Source organism: Panicum virgatum, chromosome 4N, assembly GCF_016808335.1.
Source record: "Panicum virgatum strain AP13 chromosome 4N, P.virgatum_v5, whole genome shotgun sequence".
Lineage (NCBI taxonomy): Eukaryota > Viridiplantae > Streptophyta > Magnoliopsida > Poales > Poaceae > Panicum > Panicum virgatum.
The window spans coordinates 2,975,873-2,996,157 of record NC_053148.1 but is presented as its reverse complement, the minus strand read 5'-3'; the positions used below and the strand labels follow the sequence as shown (position 1 = coordinate 2,996,157).

The 20,285-nt window shown below is 46.7% G+C and overlaps 1 protein-coding gene and 1 pseudogene across 1 annotated transcript; both read right to left on the bottom strand.

Moving 5' to 3' along the window:
* Positions 1-3,276: 3,276 nt before the first annotated feature.
* On the bottom strand, positions 3,277-8,949 carry LOC120670429 (protein MAIN-LIKE 2-like). Its single transcript, XM_039950524.1, has 6 exons — positions 8,728-8,949; positions 8,264-8,648; positions 7,774-8,187; positions 7,602-7,684; positions 7,044-7,302; positions 3,277-3,354 (listed from the first exon to the last, which is right to left on the bottom strand). The coding sequence occupies exons 1-6, from the start codon at positions 8,883-8,885 to the stop codon at positions 3,277-3,279; spliced, it is 1,377 nt and encodes a 458-aa protein (XP_039806458.1). The 5' UTR covers positions 8,886-8,949.
* A 4,385-nt stretch (positions 8,950-13,334) lies between these two features.
* Positions 13,335-18,876, bottom strand: LOC120670428 (annotated as a pseudogene).
* Positions 18,877-20,285: the final 1,409 nt, after the last annotated feature.

The window sequence follows — 20,285 nt, the reverse complement described above, 5'->3', positions numbered from 1 at the left end:
CCAAAATTGCATCAATCGAATAAAATGTACGTGAGGCCCATGACCCAATAGATAAGCACACACATCAAAGTTGCATGACAGCATGCATCAGTTATTTTCCCTCGTTTCAATATGTCTTTTCATTTATTTCATAAGGCCCACCAGCATTGTTGCACGGTTTAATAAATAGTAAAGCATGACTAGTCATTAGTTGAGAGACTGGAACTTGGATAAACTAGGTTTATTACTAAGATGTGCACATATTGATTCTACACCATGGTTAATTTCGTTTATTCTTTGAGTCTACTGTAGCTAATATTTTGGGTTGAGTCCACCGCCTGAGCACCTAAACATTTAGCAAATAACAAACATTTCACTCTTAAAAGAAGTGACTTGAGAAAAAGCCAGTGAATAAAGTAAACATCACAAGAACATTATGATCTTGCTGTTCATTTAACCTATATATACTTCAAATAAAAAATTAGAATGATATCAACAAAGATGGGGAAAAAAACCTATAACACCCCTAAGGTTCTAACGGTCTTGTCACTACAGTTTAGAAAGGACATTCACACACATAATTCAATATAAAAAGAAAAAAACAATATACTTTGGAAATAGAAAAATTACAACTTCTCCCACATTTGATCTACCAAAAATAAGTAAAAAAATTGCCTGATAAGGAAATTTGTATGTTGCCAAGACATTTGACCACTGACGTGCTATCTTAATGAACAATAGAGCTACAAAGATAAGAGATAGAAGAAAATAAAAAATGAAACATACAATTTTTTTTTTTAAAAATGACACATACAAAACACGTATGCTAGTTGACATGACAACATTCCGTAAAGAAAAAACAGTACAAGACCAATTGAACTTTATATGGGTTTATCGAAAAATAATATGACATAAAAATTTGCCAGACTCCTTCAACCTGGTTGATCTTACTTGAATAACCGTGCACTGATGAAGTGTGCCCACAACAACAATTAAAATACACACTAATATGCTGTAAAAACAGGCTAAAATTTTCACGTCATAAACTAAATCAGCAGCTAGCTGCGAGCCACTTGTGCTCGGTCTTCTCGGTCACATAGCAGGCAGGAGCCCAGGAGTGCTAGGCTCTGTCTAGAAGCACTAGTGGCGGGCCTGGCTCCAGAGCTAGCTATAGATGTCCATTCGGGTCGCCCGGCCCGGCCCGAGCCCAAGCCCGTCCTAGCCCGGTAATTTTCGAGCCGTGCCTGGCCCGGCCCTGTTCCTTAGCAGGCCGTGCCGGTCAGCCCACGGGCTCCGCCGACAGCCCAGGCACGGGCCCACGGGCCTGTTTTGTGCCGGGCCAGCCCGCGGAGCCTGGCCTGCTTCTCGGGTTCGCCCCCCCCCCCCGCGGCCCACGATGGGGGCGCCAGTGCTCGGCCACGGGAGGCGGCGCGGTGGACCGGCAAGGCGCGGCTGCGCGGGTCGTGGGAGGAGGCGCGGCGACGGTAGCGGAGAGGAGGCGCGGGATCGGCGAGCCGACGGCGGCGGAGAGGCGCAGCCACGGTGACGGCGGCCCATGAAGCAGCGCTAGATCTAGGGGCTAGCCTAGCCGGCTAGGGTTGCGCAAAGGGCGGCGTCGAGGATTCGGCGGCCGGCGGGCCGGAGTCGAGGAGGCGGCGGAGTCGAGGAGTCGGGGGAGTCGGCGGAGCGGAGGAGGCGGCGGGGCGGACGACGGAGTCGAGGAGTCGGGTGGGGGGGGTGCTGCGCGAGGGCGGAGCCGCGGAGGGGAGGGGCGTTGCGCGAGGCGGCGACCGACGGGGAGTCGAGTCAGGGGAGTAGAGGAGTCGGACGGTGTCGGGGGAGGGGGCACTAGGGTTTGTAGCTGACTGATTGTGGGTTGGGCTGTGTGCTTCTGTAGGCCATTGGAGTTAGCGGGCCGCTACCGGGCCAGCCTGCTAACTCCGTGCCGGGCCGTGCTTGGCCGGGCCAAATTGGCCGTGCTTCAGGCGGGCTAACGGGCCGCGGACTGCATGGACATCTACAGAGCTAGCTCGCTTGCTGGGCCGGCATGGCAAGGTAGGCAAGCAGCCGACGTACAGAAAATCGATTGATAAAGAAAATCGATAATTACTCGAGTGTTAGTTAGAAATTCCGTTTTTGTAATTGGAAACGACTTGTCTGGTTTCTAGGTTGAGCAAGAATAACTCATTTTCCGACTGCAGCAGCTGAAAAATATAAATAAGATCTTTCCTCTTCTTTTCTTTTGGATCTGTTTGAATTATTGATTATACAAGCTGCTAAAAAAAACTCTAAATGATCCAAACAGAACAACTTATATTACAACATTTTATTAGAAGTGAAATGCATTGCAGTTTCTAAACTTTTGTGGAGTATCATCAAGGTCCTTAGTTTTGAAAATGCAGATTTGAATCTCTAAACTTGTCAAATGCGTCACGCAGGTATTTCTCTAATAGTATTTCTTTCTCTCTTTTGATAATGGATGGCTGCGTAACACCGGAAAATGGGCCGCAAACCCATGTTTTTAGGAGTAAACAAGCCCACATGGTGCCAATGCTCCGATTTTTTTTATTTTTATATTTTTTTGTCGATTTATCAAAAATATATGTGGCTATATTTTTTTTCAAAAATGTCACCCTGCCGCCGGTTGGTTTGGCGGTAAGGAGTTACCGTCGGTTCATCCGGCGGTAAGATCCTTGGCCCACGGCCCATGGAAGATACCGCCGGTTCAAATGGCGGTAGCTCTTTACCGCCAAACCAACCGGCGGTAAGTGCTACCGCCGCGCTGTAGCCCGGCTATAGCCGGCTGCTACAGCCGGGTGTAGCTGGCGGCGCCCTACCGCCGTTTTAAACGGCGGTAGGTGTTCCCATAATTTTTTTATTTTTAATTGTTTTATAAGCTTTCACTGCTATAATTTTTTATTTTTAATTATTTTATAAGCTTTCACTGCTATAAATAATTGTATAATTATTTTAAAGACTACATGAACTGTAATTATTATCTTTACATTTAGAGATATTTCAGAAAATAATAGAGATAGCGGAGATTAGGGAAATATTTTTTAAAAATTTATACAAATTAGATTTAACTCTAATAGTCTGTGAAAATTTTTTGTCATGAGATATTCATGAGTTTCAATTACCATTTCGATGTATTGTCACCTTGCATCAGATTCTTCTGCACCCCCACTATAATTTAAAATATGGGAGTACTTACCGCCGTTTCAAACGGCGATAGACATGCGTGAACCATGCCTATAGACCAAATAGCTCCATCTATAAATAAAACATCGCCCCATCTCATATGAAGTCAGTAGCCATCTCATACGGAGTCTTTAGCCATCCACGCACGGCCACCATGTCTTCCTCTGGTTCTACCTACATTCCGTGGAACAAAATTAGAGAACCTGTACCTCAAGGAGTGCAGGTTCCAATGTGCTTCTGCGGTTCGTTGTGCAAGCTGATGGAGTCCAAAGTTTTGGGCGATGACTTCGGCAGGAGGTTCTTCATGTGTGAGAACTACGAGTTCGATCCGCCAAAGCGCTACGGCAAGGACAAAGTGAAGGTATCACCTCGCACTATCTAGTTTGCGCCTTTGGAGTTGAGTATGTTAATTCTAACTCGGCTTGGAAATAGAGTCCACCACCTCTTTGTGATTTCATACAGTGGCTGGACACGGAGCAATCGACCGAAGCTAAGGAACACGTTGAGCGCCAAGCAAGGTGGGCTGCGGGAAGGTGGCAGCGAATGCTGCAAGAGGAAAAAAATGGAGGAGAAGCGCAAGAAAGATAAAGAAGAGATCGAGAAGAGGTTCGCAGAAGTGGAACGTCGGCAGGCGGAGGAGCGTGAAGCTGATAGGGAGAGGAAGCGAGAGAGGGCCCGCCGTGCGATGGAGGCGGGACCCGAGGCTATTAGGAAGGGGAAGTATCCTCGGTGAACTCAGTAGATGAATATCATGTAATGTTCGAATTTCATATTCCCTAAGGCATGTTAGGTCTAGATGGAGCACGACGTTAGCGTGTTCCATGTACATGCCAGTGCAATTGTTATTGTAATTTCAATGTCAAATTTATCGACATTGTGTAATTTGTACTAGCTGCAACTAAATTATTTAGAAGCATTGCCCTACAAATAAACTTTTCAGACCGACGCGATGACAACTCCATTGGCATATATCGGCCAGTACACACAATAAAAACAATGAAAACAATAACCGTTCAAACATTGAACACAAATTAAATAGTGGTCCACACAATTCAACGCACAGAACACATGACATGGCATGTCAGGACCTGTTGCAAACTACGGTAACGAGGTCCAATACTAAAACTAACATGCCTTAGGTAATTCGAACAAACATTACATTATTTATTCAGACGGAGCAGTACAACATCAATCATTCACGGGCAGTACCGTTATCACGTCCCGCGATGTCTGGTTTTGCACGCTCGCCTTTGCGTAAATCTTCATTCACCTTCTTTAACCACTCCATATATTGCTGATCACGATGAGTGATCCACGTGTCAATCCACTCATGAAAATGACACCAATGAGTATGCGTGTCATCACCAACGTACTTTTACAAGCAAGAAATGATTCAAAGTTAATAAAAATAATAAAAGCATATTTACAAATTAATCTATACCTGTGATGTTGCACCTCTTTTTTGGACTTCCTCGATATTCTTGCAACACCAATACCTCTGGCCAAAAGTCTCGTAATCACGAGATATGTTCGGAACACAACACATTTGGCAATAGCAATCGGGTGGCTCTACACCTTTCGACCATACCTTGCAATCTGTAATACATCTATTGGGATCGTTAGGAGAAGGTCCTAAATTAGCCTCCATTTCCCGACGGAAAGCTGCCCGGGAGAATGAGGAGCTCATAGCTGTTTGGTTGGGCTAATTAAAAAAAGTGGAAATTGAATTGCAAGTCTGTGCTCTCAGGAACCACAAGGTGCTCTTTTATAGACGCAGGGCTGCTTGCATGTCCAATCACTTTGAACACAGATATTACCTCTCACTGCTCCACGGTCGTCCACGGTTCTGCACTCGCAAGCTCCACAGTGCGCACTCATTCCACTAAAAGAAGGAACAACACCTCTCACTGCTCGTACCAACTGTATTCGCACGCTCCACAGCGTTCACTGCTACAACTTTAAACACGGATTATTGCATCGACCTACTCATCGCATCGCCCACTTTAAACTCGTCGTACTGTCACTGCATCGACCTACTCGTGATTTTTGCACTGCCCTGACACATCGCATCGTCCGGAACACTACATGGTACCGGCGTAATCGTCAAAATGTTAATCATAGGAATTACATTATAATACAACGTTAATGAAACCATCAGCAGAAATGCAGTGGCATGGCAAAACCCGTTGCAACTACGGTAAACAGATTTTGATCTAAACTAACATGCCTTAGGTAATTTAAAAAAACCCAACAAATACAACGATGCAACATGTCACTTGGACTAGGTAGTCCTAATAGCTGTACCCCCACGTAGCAAACTGCGTTGAGCCTTCTCCACAGTATCCACCCATTGCAGGTTGCGCAGGCGGTGGTGCCGGAGGGCCAGGGCCCTTGTTCTTGTGACAAGGGCAGTTGCAGTAAGGAATAGTGCATGGTTCATCTTGTGAAGCGGCAGCATTGCTGTTATCATCATCTTCGCCGTCTTTGTTACCCTCGCTTATTTCCTCGTAATGGTTCACCTTGCACTCTAGATCAAATATCTTAATCTGGAGGTACTCGATGAACTCCTGAACAGAATCAATTGGTGCAGGATCGACCCACCTGGTAAACCCACAGTTTTCTGGAGCATCTGAAGACTGCAAAACAAATTTCATGTAAGGTGTCTCAATGAATAAAGAAATAAAACAAGCGAGCATTACCCATGCGTGAGGGCATTTGAAGAAACGCCGACCGCCATCCATCCCGTCGGTGCACATCTGCACTAAGCAGTCCTCACCATGTCTGCATTTTGGCCACGTTTCTCTATGGTTATCGTATTCTCGAAGAGGAGTTTCATTGATAAATTCACTCTTGTGTTGTGGCGGAAACTCAAACACTGGTTCTGGAAAGGAATCGGGTCCAAGAGGCCCCTCCCATATTATGGGGTCTCCCTTTCTTCCCCCTTTTCCTTTGCCAAAACCGTAGTAATTCTTCCCGCTAGACCCACCTCCAGACATTGGGTATACAATGAGCTTTGGTGTTTGAGTGTTGCTGGGAGCTCACAAGCTTGTGAGTATTTATAGGCGCACAAAGGTCTGATACCCGGAGTGTGGAGTGTAAATGCACATGAAAAGCCTACTGTATTCGCACGCTCCACAGCGCTCACTCGTACCACTATATTTGTACCCTCGCACGCTCAACACCGCTCACTGCTCCCACTTTAAACAACGACACGACGTCTCACTGCTCATGACTTCAGCACTTTCACGTTCGACAGCGCTCACTCGTGATTATTGCACTGCCCCGACATATCCAATCGCCCGAAACACTGCACGGCACCGGCCTAATCGTTATAATTTCACTCCACGGACATATACCATCGCCCGAATCATTGCACCAGCCTACTCATCATAATGGTACGTAATAGACACATCGAATCATAGTCTGCATATGCATACATAAGATAGTATGACGGAACAAATTAATTAACAAATGTGCCGGTCGCGGCACGTACGTGGGCCGAACTGCAGAACCCGAAGGTGTCGTCATCGTTTCAGGTGGCGGTGGCGGTGGCGGTGGACCTGACTGTGCCGCGGGTGCAGACCGTCGTGACGATGGACCGGTCACAGGAACCGGCCCCGAACTGCGAGGTGGGAGGAAGGTGTCGTCCTCACGACAGGTCATGGCTCGTCGGAATCGCTTGCACATATCGACGATCTTCTGCAGTGTGCTCTGGTGCTGGGCGGGCGTCATGTCATGGTACTGGCCCATACTCGACGAAGCCTCGGACTCAATCACTCGTATGACATCATACTGTACCGAGGAAGTAGTAACATCATATGCAACTAGTTTTTTGTACTGCAAATTCAATCAGAGAAACGTACCGCTATGGCGAAGTTCTGATCTCGAACTACGGGGTACGTCTCCGACACCCTTGCGGCCTCGATCGGAGCCTCTGGTGGAACGTGCACGACACGTGTGCGCGTCCTCGGCAGGTACCACCGTAGGTAGTCCGCGAACGCCTCGTCGCTGTGCAGCCGATCCTCGAAAACGACGTCGTCGAGGGCCGCAGCCCAAGAGTCGACGTAAGGACGGACCTTGTCGGCCCACCGCGAGCCTGGTGGCTGACCCTGCTGTGTCCACCTATAATAGAAAGCTTGAGCGATTGAATGCTAAATGGTAGGTTAAAAAATGATTAATTATTAACAAAACTATTTATTCGGTACCTGTGGACGTGGGCCTCCACTGAGTGCACAATCGGGACCGGGGTCTGCTGGTAGAGACCGAACTGCCTCATAACCCGGTGAACGTGGTACTCCTCGACGTGGATGTCGTAAAGGATCGGCTTCCTCGTCATCCAGTACTCGTGATCTCGCAGGCATAAAGACGACAGACCGCTCGGTGCCCGGGCGTAAATATCGGCTGCAGTGTACGGAGTCCACCTCACGTCCGTGTCCACAAGAGCGTCAAACTGACCAACGAAGTCGTGGTACGACTTCCTCGTCTGCACGCCGACCCAAGAAGGCTGCACAATGAAAAAAAAGTTAACCGCTAAATCGTACATTTGTGCACGCATGTAACATTAACGTAAAAAATACAAACGATGTAACGTACCCTCCTCAGGCACCACAACGAACCCATCGTAGGTCTGTCGACGTCGTCGTGGTCTGGGGACAGCTGGACGTACGGCTCGAAGTCCATCTCTGGCCTACCGACGGGAAAGCGCTCGTAAGACCAGAGCTGTAACAGTAGAGGACACCCAACAAAAATGGGCTCCTCTGCTGAGACCTTCGTCACGCCTGTGCAAAGACCCCTGTAACTCGCAGCCAAAACAGCAGAACCCCAGCTGAACTGTGGCATCTCGTGAAGTGGAGCGTCAGCTATCGACCTCGCCAAAGGAATGAGCTGTTTGGGGCACGAGTCACCCTGCGAGCTGCAGAACATGACCCAGCCAAACAGCCACAGTAAGTAGGCCTCGAAGTGCCTGGCAACCGTAAAGTCGTCTGCGTCTGCCCTCATGTAGTCCACCTTCAAAATGGTACGAGTCGTCAATGCAAATACGTATCAATATAAGTACGGAAAGAATCAACATTTATGTACTCACACTGAACTGTAGAAGCCACCTCTTTGTCGGTCCGTGTGCCTGGTTCGCAGGCAAGGGCCGGTACGGCAACGCTAGCTCGTTGCGCTGAACCCCGGCGAACCGAGCCAAAAGGTCGTCGCGCCACGAGAGTCCCACGTCCTCTGCACCCACAGCTCGTCCAGCACACGGCAAGCCTAGAAGCATCGCCACGTCCTGAAGAGTAGGGGTCATCTCACCAACCGAGAGGTGAAACGTGTGCGTCTCCGGACGCCAACGGTCGAGAAGTGCCGCGAGGAGGGACATGTCGAACTGGAACCGTGGAGCCCTGTCCCTAGGTCGACGTGCAGGGTCGGCCATATCTCCCTCCACAAGTCGCGCAATCGGGAGAAGACCTGAAGCGCGTAACCTGCATAGCGAAAATGAAAATCAAGTTAGAACAAACGGTTAAGGAAACAACTAAAATATGTGACAAATGTAATCCGTACCTAGGAACCCAGCGACGGTGTATCGGCATCGTCGACATGGGCACACGAGCCCGAAACGTCCCTAAGCTGATGCCACGGACCGCAGACATGTACGACCGGTGGCGCTTGTCGACGAGAGCATCTAGCAACTCAGGGGTAGCTCCTTCCTCGTGCGCCATACCTGTATAATGAGATTTATTACAAATAATTTCAGAACATAAATAACAATATTAAGCATAATAACATTAACGTAAAAAAATAATAAATAAAATTTCAGAACATAAATTAAGTAATACAACAAATTTTTAATAAAATACTAAATAAAACATAACGTAATAAACTTATAAATGATGCACAACAAATTACATATCATATAACTTCAAATTCCAATTACAGCAATAAAGTTGAACATATATTTGGGGCACATATTACAACAAATATTCGTACGCCAAGACGAAATCAGTTTACGACATATTAGTTCGTAATATTACATAATTTAACATCGAACATGATTGAATAGCGAATGACACAAATGACAATCGTCATCGATCACATAAGGCCATCGTTGTTAGGACGGCGGCCACGACGACCCGTTGCCTGCGGTGCCGGATTTGGAGCAGCTTCAGATGGGCCCGCTCCATCTGTGCGGCCACCATAACTCAATGCCGTACAATACTTGTACGTATGACCCGTCTCATGGCACTTCGAGCAGAGGCGGACATCTCGACCAGCCTCCGATCGATCCATGTTATTTCTAATGCGTTTCTTCTTGCGTCGGCCCACCCCTTGAAACATTTCTGGATCTGGATCTGGAATGTAAGTTGCATTGTGTCCAGGATCAGTTATGAAGTCTCCAAGGATGCGAAACCCATATATCTCGTGCCTCCAAGTCATCCAAATAGTTTCCTTCATGAAGTAATTTGAGACATACATACGAGCCTGTAATCCACCAGCTTCAAAACAGGCAGCAATGACATGTGTGCACGGCAGGTGCAGCAGCTTTGGCTTATGACATGAGCAAATACAAGCATCAGGACGGAGAACACACTCCTGCACATGCTTCTCACGCCGGCCCCCATTCGGCCTTTGTCCCTACACATCACCTCGTACCGACGTTCCATAGAGCCAACTGGAGTCACCCGATGTAAACGGGCCTTTTTGAAAGCTTCCTCCATATGCTCCGTAACCTTGTATCCGTAAACTTTACGATTATCAACCATATCTTTCTGTGCCACAGCGTAACGGTCCCTGAAGTACTCGCAAGTGCGATACAAGAAGAACTTCACGATCCCAACAAGTGGCAATGATCTTACCCCACGCAGCACCCAATTGTATACCTCGGCTAGGTTCGTAGTCATTAAACCGTACCTAGCACCTCCTTCATCAAACAGTAAAGCCCATTTCTCTTTTGGTTCGTGCTCAATCCACTCAGAGAATGTCTTAATTGCCTTTCTCCTTTTGCGCCTGACATTCGGACCGTCCAAGCCCACATCTTCAAGCGAGACCTGGTCGTCGTCCTCTGGATTGACAGATCTCTTCGCTAGCTCCGCCGTTTGCTTTTTTGTTAGCTCATCCAATTTTTTCCATAGGAAGTTGAATTTTCTTTCCTGATTCTGGCTGCATAACCGCTTGAATAGCTTCATAAGGATTTTGTTCTTGAACTGGGTATGAAAGTTTGCCCCCATATGCCTCATGCACCACCTACTCTTTAGGTCCGGCCAAAGTGCAGTCCTACTACACTCAGTAGAACCATTCTGTATGTCATCGATTGCTTGTAATATACCCTTGTGCCGATCATGAATCAAACACACGTTCTCTACATCTTTGACAATCATCTGCTTCACCCTCTGCAAAAACCAATACCAAGTATCTCCTGATTCTTTCTCCACAAAGGCAATTGCCAAAGGCAACAATTGTCTGTTACCATCAGCTGCAACAGCTGTGAGGATTGTGCCTTTATACCTTCCTGTCAAAAATGTCCCATCTATACAAATGACTGGCCGGCAGTGCGGAAACGCCTCAATGCAAGCGCCCAAGGCCAAGAACGACCGTTGGAGTACCTGCTTTCCAGACTTCTGGGCACATGGATACGTTTTCAAGTCGTAGTAGCTACCAGGATTTCTAAGACAAATAGTGTGCAGCAATGCCGGTATATTGTGATACGAAGCTTCATACGTCCCCCACCTCATCTGCAGCGCTTTCTGTTTCGCTCTGTAAGCTTTGTTGTAGCTAATTTTATATTTAAACTCCTCCTCAACAGCACAAATGATTGACTTAGGTTCATAACTAGGATTGTCCACGATCAAAGGGTACATGTAGTTAGCTATGAAACCTGCACTGAGGTTGCGGTGCTGTGGTTCTAATTGCTCAAGCAGGCATGTGTGCTCCACAATTTTTTTAACCTCCCAGAAATCCTGCCACTTGCCCATAGAAGCATACACCCTGAAAGGACATTCGCTTCTCACACAACGCACGTCATATGTTCTCGGACTGCTCTTGAGAACTTTGAACTGTCTTTGCAAAGAGAGAGTCGACCAACGTTTTATAGCTTCCTTCATGTTGTCACTGTTAGCATACACCGAACCGATGCATACCTCATTTTGCCTGTACTCCCAAGACACCGCTTCACCTTCATTTACACTTAATTTTGAAAATTCATAACCGGACCAATTGTGTGGGACATGATAATCTTCGTCGTCATCATCATCATCATCCGAGGAGTCATCATTCATTGCATTGTGCTGTTCTTCACCCTCCCTCTGAAACTCTTCAACTATCTCTGGAATGTTTTCCCCTTCATCAGCCTGACCAGTTGCTTGACGAGATTCGTGTGCAGCATGTCTATCATCTTCTAAAATCTCAAGTTCACCATCTTCTTCATGAGATTCATGCATCGTCTCAGTTTCTTCGGAAACTATATCTCCCTGGCCTTCATGATCCCCGCCCGCTTCAGTTCTAAAACTAATCTTCTCGAATGCTTGAACAAACAACACAAGCGGTAAGCCTCGGCTACTACTTATATTGACATAATTCCTCCAGTTTTGCGTCCCTTCAAGCGGCAATAGCTCCCAAAATACTGGTTCCCTTCGACTAACCGCTGCCATGACAGAGATCTCATATTCATCTCGACTAAGACTGAAAGCTTTAAATAGCCAATTGGATATTGAAATCCAAGTCCTCTCTCTAGCTCGGGGTATTTTTTTTGTGATCGAGCTAAACTCTGACAAATCTACCCCTTCAGGACCATATCTAACTTCTCCTGACCCATAGAACACTTGAAAATACAAATCATCTGACATGCCTGTCAATATTTACGACAATAATTACTCTTCCTTAGAATTTAATCAACGCTAAAAAATAATTCTGCTATTTTTGCATATATCTTAATTATTTCTTTACAATTTTTATTACTGACAACAATTTCTATTTTTCTGTAATATAATATTAATTAATACTATTTTTATGCGACAAATTAAAATTCTAATTCTAATCTACACAAAAAACTATTTCTAATTCTAATTCTAATCTACACGCTAAAAACTATTTCTAATTCTAATTCTAATCTACACAAAAAACTATATTAAAAAATACTAATATTTCTAATTCTAATCTACAAACTATTATTAATAAAATTAAAATTTAAAATGTACCTGCGCGTGCCGTCTCGGTGCGGCGGCAGGCGGCCGGGAGAGCGCTGCGAGCGCCCGGCGCGCGTGCGGGAGCCGCGCGGGGGGCGGGCGGGCGGCGGCGCGGGGCAGCGCGCGGGCGGCGGCACGGGGCAGCGCGCGAGCGGGCGGCAGCGCGGGCGGAGCGGGCGGGCGGCGTCGCGGGCGGGCGGTGGCGCTGGCGGCGCGGGCGGAGCGAGCGGGCGGCGGCGCTGGGGGACGCGCGCGGTTTAAAAGGCGGGACCTTACAGCCGGTTGAACCGGCGGTAGGTGCTTACCGCCGTTTCAACCGGCGGTAGGTTCACCTACCGCCGTTTCAACCGGCGGTAAGGTTCGGCCCACCACGGCCCAGCGCGGAACGATCCTACCGCCGGTTCGAACCGGCGGTAACAACCTTCCGCCGGATGAACCGGCGGCTGGGTGACATTTTTGAAAATAAAAAAACAAGACATATATTTTTGATAAATCGAAAAAAATATAAAATTAAAAAAAACTCCAATGCTCCAGCAGCATACGCGGGCCGCTCGTTGAGTGCACTAAGGGTCCGATTGGTTGCCCGTTTTAGAGCTGGCCAGGGCTAGCCAGGGCTGCCAGGCTCGCGGGAAACGCAGAAATCGGCCGTTTCTGTAGAGCTTGGGCATGTTCCGCGGCCGCCGCTGCTCGCCCCGGTGTGCGCGAGCTACTCAAAACTGCAACCAAACAGCTTCTCCAGGCATCCATGCGCTACAGACGCAGGCAAGAAAAAAGCGGGCGTGTTGCCTGGCCAGCGACAGCCTGGCTCTCTGATGCGATGCAGTCCGTGGGCAGAAGGACATGACGCCTAACTAGTACCAACACGGTCCACATGTGGAGTTTCGATGTCCACGGCCAGTATTCGCGCTGTCCAGTAACTGCTAGGTGGTAGTTCACAGATAGATGAATCCGAGCCCACCTTCTCAGTTAGATGCAGAGTTTCTTCCTGCTTCAACAACAATACCTCCAGGTACTTCGTATAGCCTTCAGCTTGTCAGCCACTTGGGTCATGGAAAGCCTTTCTTCCCCTTTCAAGCTCAAGCATCGACTAGCCAGCTCAGTAACCTCTTGGAACAATTCCTTCGTTCCCACGCCCGTTATGCTAGAGTCCAACATACATCCAACTCTATTACCTTTCATTGCTTCCAAGAAAGATGATGCGAGATTTTTCCCTTCACCAGGCCTCTCAAAGTATATTGCTGTCTTCCTTGTGATCAGCTCTAGAATCACAACTCCGAAGCTGTAGACATCACTTTTCTCCGTCAATTTTCTCTCCTGCAGGTATTCAGGGTCTAGGTAACCTAGAGTTCCTTGGACCATTGTCATGAGCTGAACTTCATCCTTAGGAAGGATCCTTGATGCCCCAAAATCGGTCACTTTTGCCATGAACTTGTCATCTAGAAGAATGTTAGGAGACTTCACATCTCCATGAACAATAGGGCGGTTGATGGAAAGGTGGAGATATTCCAATGCTTCAGCAGATTCTTGAGCGATCCTCAGACGGTCTTCTAATGACACTGCTGCTCTACCGTGGTTATCATGGATAAATTGAAAGAGAGTTCCATTTGGAATATATTCGTACACTAATATGGGCACTTCCACCTCCAAGCAGCAGCCCAGAAGTCTGGCCACGTTCCGGTGGTTAAGCTGCGATAGTATAATAATCTCCTGCACAAATTCTTCGGCATGAATCACATTCATAATCTTCGACCGCTTCACAGCAACTACCTTGTTATCATCTAGAATGCCCTTGTAGATAGTGCCATGGCCTCCTCTGCCTAGTTCCCTGCTTCTATCATAATTATTTGTCACCTTCTTCAAATCTTCTATTGTAAATAGTATCACCGTATCAATTTGTTTAGCGAGCATTTGTTGGTATAATATATTACCACCATTTTGTTTGAAGAACTTTTCCTTCTCCTTTTCCAACTTCTTTTTTTGATACTGGATCAGTAGAGCAGATATACAAATGATGATGAGGACGAAGCCGATAGAAGTGCCTAAAAGTAGGTTGTCATCAACATCATCATCAGGTCAACTCATTCCATTGCCATTGCTTAATTTTTTTAAAAAAGACAGATCAGCCATGCATGTTAATTTGAACTTTCTAACAAGGAAAAAAATAAGAATATCCGATATCCTAAATTTTAGGTTATTTATTACTCTCTCCGTTCCAAAATATGAGAGAAGTTTAACTTAGGACAAATCAAAATACCCTACATTTTAGGATGAAAGGAGTTGTAGCTACTATATTTTTCTACTATTATATCTACAACTATTTTTTCACAGTTTGGATATGGGTCACCGGAAGGAAAAAAAAACTCTAGTTGCAGTGAGGTTTTTCATCTACTTCCTCTGTCTATAAAAGAATGCAATTTGTATAATAAATAGTAGTATAGCATTTATGTCTCCAAATAAATTACTATAAAAATATATTCTATAAATAATCTAATAGTACTTTATTTGTATCATAAATGTTATTAATTTTTTATATAATTGTTGTTAAAGTTTAAACTATTTGACTTATCGAAAGCAAGAATTACATTCTATTATGGACACAGGTAGTACGCCATACTAGCATGCATGGTAGAATCAGAGAGAGTGAAAACATTAATGGTGCGGAAGTGCGTTTTTTATAATTTTATTACTATGCCTTTTCATCGATCATTTCCATGACTTTCCCTTTAGAAAACATATATTATACGTGTAGAATATACATACGACTACCTTCTTTTGAGACCGTGTGGCTGAGCACGTTTTCCATTAAGAGTAGAAGAATTACACAATACAACTATGAGAGAACCCTCATAGCGCAAAAAACAATCCACCAAGCTGTTGATAAGGACCTAAACCAAAACAAAAGGTAAGAAAAAGAAGGATCCCATACAACCCTGAAAATATAACTAGACGGCTAGGTACAACTAAGAGAATAGACGCGACTGCAAAGCATTCATTCGGAGCATCTAGCAACGACCACGACTACAGCAGTAAAGCTTCCGTCCGGAGCATCTAGCAACGACCATGATGACAACGGCAAAGCATCTGCTAGAACGACAGAACACAATGAGAAAGCATCCACCGTAGAAGACAAGTAATACAATGTGGCAAAAGCATCCACCCAAATCAGCGGCGGCAGAGCATCTGCCAAAGGCCCTATTTGTTTCCGATTATAATCGGCTTATCGGTGGAAATAAGCGATAATCCCACCAAATGCTTCGCTTATTTTTGCTTCTGTGGTAATCCGCTTCAGAGATTTGAACTACGAGAAGCAAGAATCGAGAAGCGAGAAAATCTTCGCTTCTCTCGGCCACACTTAGATTATAATCTAAGCGAAAACAAATAGGGCCAAACTCTGGCAACCGCCCAATAGAGAAGACAATGGTCCAGAGAAGGTCATGAAGCACACTAGGACAAAAAAGATTCTTCCTTGCCCGAGTGGAGGCAACGAAGAGCCTGCACCTACTGCGGTAGTTGGCCGTCCACCGGCACCAGCCGCAACAATAGCCACCGGTGCACATGGATGCCTCGGAGCACCAGCAACAGAGCCTCCCCCTCCCCTCCTTGGACGGGCACCAGATACATGACCAAGGAGGTAGCGCTCCCGACCAGAGGCGGACCACCTAGGCGGCACTAACGATGGAGTCGAGTAGACCACCCACAACACGAGCACCGAGCTTGCCTAGGGCCCACGCCGACTGGGCTTGCGGCCGGACAAAACCATTGCACCTTGCCGCCCGCATCCCCTGCTTCCCCGCCGGCGAGCGCTGACACCACGGATGTGATCGTGAGTGCCGGTAGGAGGGTGTTGCGCCTGTATGAGGTGGAGGAACATTGCTCCGCGAAAGATCCAGCCAAGGGAGGTATGGATGTGGCAATGAAGCGAGCGATTCCAGACCCTGGCGGCCGCTGGCAACCAAAACGAAGGTGGGGAAGATGACCTAGGTTTCAGGGAAGAGAGAGAGAGGCTGGGCGGGCGGCTTACGACGACGAGGAGGAGGAGGCGAGTCGCTCCTCGTGTCGCCAATAAGGGCGATGGGGGAGGGGGGTAGATGGCCAAATGGGTAGCCCGACCCAACACAGCATGGGCCCGATTAGGCACGATTGTTAAACGAGCCGGGCCGTGATAGCCCATGGGTTGACCCCACAGCCTAGGCACGGCACCAAACTGCCTTAGTCGTGTCGTGGCGGCCCAATCGGCCTATTTGGCCCATGCAACCACACCGCACGCACATGGGTGTTGTTCGTCCTCGCAGATCTCGCTGCACCACCATCGTTGGGGGCGGATGCCGACCACACCGCCATGCCACATCGTCCGCATCGCCGCTGGGAGGAGGGAGGAGGGGTGGGAGCTAGCACTGGTGTGCAGGAATGGGGGGAGGTCGAGCGTCAGCCGAAATGCAACTAGGGAAGGGAGTAGCTATCGACGTCGGTGTCAACGTGCAGGAACAAGAGGAGTGCGTGTGCAGGAGTTGAGGTGTAGAGCAGGCTAGCTGCACCACGTCGCCGTGGTGGTGGGAAGGAGGTGGCCTGGCGCCGATGCTGCTCGGAGGATAAGGGAGGAGGAGTGAGCGCGGCCGCAGGAGTCAGGAGAGGGACAGGGGAGAAAATTTGGGAGATGGGAAGTTAGAGTTTGGTGATGAAAATATGTATACATGTGTAGACCTGTGGTACAAATTTGATTTTATGAGATAGAATTACCGGATATATTGGACCAACCGCTAACCGTGTCAAGGTCTCAGCCCAAGCACGACACGAGGCACGGACCGGCCCAGCACAAGACCGATTAACCTCGTGCCATGTCGTGCTCGGGTCAGACCAAAATACCGGTCCGTGGGTTGGCCCACGAACCTCACGCCTTATGGAAAAACTATAGGGGGCAGGGGATACCTATGAACACCTTCACTTGATGGTGCTTGTTCGTGCTGGGAATTGGAGTGCATGGTGAGTTCTTTGGATCCTTGCTCTGAGTTCCCGCTGGGCAAGTACAACTGTAGCTCCCAATAGTGTTGGTGCAGGTACCATTAATGCAAGGATACATGGATGGGTGATCACACTCATTTATGTCTGTCGAAATATAGGTGAGTAGAGTCAATTTTGGTAAATAAAGCACAAATAAGAAAGCAAATCAGGTGATCGATTACGGAGATGGGTGCATGCGGACTGACCTCTGCATCCTTCGGCTAGGTCTGGATTTCCCTCGTAACTTGTGGAGCAGTTGCAACGATACCCTAGTCCGCTGGGCACATCGACGCACTCACTGTTTGTATCAACGCAAGGATACGATGATCCCATCTTCCTGGCGGCTTCACAGGATCTGTTCCCAACAACCCAATCGAGAACCAAGGGAGGCCCGAACCCAAATTGATTATGAAGATTTTGCGATGTGACATAGGAAGGATCAAAAGTAAACCAGCCTATCTCAGCGATGAATGCATAGCTGCACGGACTCAAGTTCGGAGTTCTGATGAGGGTGTTACTCCAGAAGACGGGGAAGAAGGATTTTAGGTTTCTTGGAATTGCAATCTGACAACAGCCACTGCCGGAACAATCTGTACTAGTATCATCGATGGTATACTTACTGCAGAATGACGCACATGCGCTGATTACGTAGAAACCAATCCCTGCATCCTGCTCAATTGGCGTCTCCATATCCCCTGCAACAAGTGCCACGGTAGAACAGCCAATGGCTATGAATATGTTCCTAGTTCTGGATACCAGGAAGAAACGTTGAACTGGAACTGATGCACCGATAAGCATGTCATTGAACTTGGTGATATTGGAGACCTGTGATATGTTATTCTGAATGCGAGCCTCGCTAAAGTTCAGGTTGATTTCCAATAGAGGTGTCCCGGAAGTGTTTAATATTGGAACATCATCTGGGGGACAGTAGACTTCAAAGCCTTCTCGGAAGCAGTATTTCCCGATGCCGAATGGGTAGGGGATGCTGACATTTCCACATTTGTCTCGGCAGCCAGGATTCGCAAGGCTGCTGTTCCCAGCTCCAGCGGGGCCATAGGGGCCGTGGTACTGTGCTGCAGTATCAGTGTGGCTGCCATGAGCAGAAGCAATTTCACCTTACCTGTAAATAAAGTACGGTCGAAACATGTATCATATAGACATATAGCCACCATTATTTATGTTTTGTTTTGTTAATACCGGGTCTAATTTAACTGCCAGTACGATGATGATTTAATATTTCGTGTATGCATACTTCATCATTACATTTTTTTTGTTCTTCTTCTTAATTACAAGATAGAAAAATGTCACCGATTTAGTTGTAACATTTATTACCATTAATCTGTAGCATCAGGGCCCGACTATTGAATAAACTTCAACTTATATTTTCTCCAAATGTGAATCCATCTAGGTTTTCTAATATGACTTGAACGGGCGTTGTAATGTCTATATGTCTATATAAGATTTGTTATCTACTTTTCATAAATAACTAGCATAGTGCCGGTGCGTTGCTACAGATAATATAAATGTTACCCATACCCCCATCAGACTACTAATTTTTTGATGAAAACTCCATGTACAACTAGTGTCGTGACCGCGCGAGGTAATAATTGTTCGGTTTTTTTATTGGTATTTGGATTGAAAACTCCATGTACAACAAGTGGGATCGGAGAGGAGGACCATAATAACTCTAGCGGTAGAAGACCAATAATGCTTGAGGTTAAAATGTAAGGACGATTGCACACCACAATACTAACTACGGTAAAAAAACAAGACATGTATACTCCAGCTGGGGGCAAAAAGACCATGTAAAAATGACATTTTTTTGGCTATTTTTAATCTAGCTTTGCCCCTTATAATAACCCTAAGTGGGTCCTTACTTTTTTTTACATGGCTAAATTAGAAATTAGAAAAATGACTACGTTTCGCCGAGAGGGTCTAAAAATTTTATGTTAATAAAAAAGCAAAGAATTTACACCATTGAATTTTAAGAAAATCTAACTGTCAAAAATTAATTCAAAAATCTGTATCAAGTAAGGTTAATAAATAGTCAATTTCAGAATTAAATAATTAATAAAAATTAGGACATGACCGAAGAGTCCATATTGAATATGGTTATTGAATAGCTAAATTAGAAATTAGAAAGAATTAGAAAATTAGCTGTTGATCAAAGAGTCCATATCGAATACAACTAATTTGTAAGGAAATAAAAAGTCCATTAATAACGGTGTATGAGAAAGTCTTAACATCATTGGCGTGAGTATCAAATATTTAGCTTTCAAGCTACAGAAGTTTATAGTCGCAGTGCATGCAAAGGGGTTAAGAGAAGACTAGGTACGTTTATATTATCTTTTCGTCCTTTCGTTCTTTCTTCCCTCGGCTACAGTAAACAAGGGTGACAGAAATAAAGGCGACATCTCGGCGGCGTTTCCAATCCACCGGCTCCTTTCGCCTCCGGCGGCTGTTCCAACGTCGGAGGCGTGGGGAGTCCCGTTTCCTCTAGGTTTAGGTTTGGTTAGGTTAGAACAAGTTTAGTGATGAGAGCAGCTATTATGGAGCCAGGTCAGCGGGCGGTTTGGGCCTCCACGTCAGAAAAGTCCCCGCTGGCAGGAAGAGAAAAGAAGAGAGAGAGGGGAACGGGCGGTGTCCCAACCCAAGCGCCGGCTGAAGCGGGCTGAGAGGCGTGCATACCGCTCCTATTGGCTGCGCAGCTGCTGCGCTAGCTGCCCATTGCCTGCATGTGCTGCTGCATGCCGCTGCAATTAATGCTCCTCCACGCTGGCGTCTATTTCGCCTGCTGCGGGCTGCTCTGAGAGGGAGAAGCAGGCAAAATGTGACGTGGACCAGAGAAACAGGAAGAGAGAGAATGGGATGAGCATCTCGCGACGCGCTCGCCTCCTGCGGGCGAAAACCAATCACGACGCGGTGGCCCAATTGCTATTGGCT

What these genes read in the sequence shown, in the direction of transcription:
- LOC120670429 (XM_039950524.1), bottom strand. Translation starts at nt 8,885, where the DNA reads ATGGCGCACGAGGAAGGAGCTACCCCTGAGTTGCTAGATGCTCTCGTC. An exon ending in GGTGGCTTCTACAGTTCAGT is followed by an intron (nt 8,188 to 8,263) that starts GTGAGTACATAA and finishes ACCATTTTGAAG; the next exon opens with GTGGACTACATGAGGGCAGA. An exon ending in CGTTGTGGTGCCTGAGGAGG is followed by an intron (nt 7,685 to 7,773) that starts GTACGTTACATC and finishes TTCATTGTGCAG; the next exon opens with CCTTCTTGGGTCGGCGTGCA.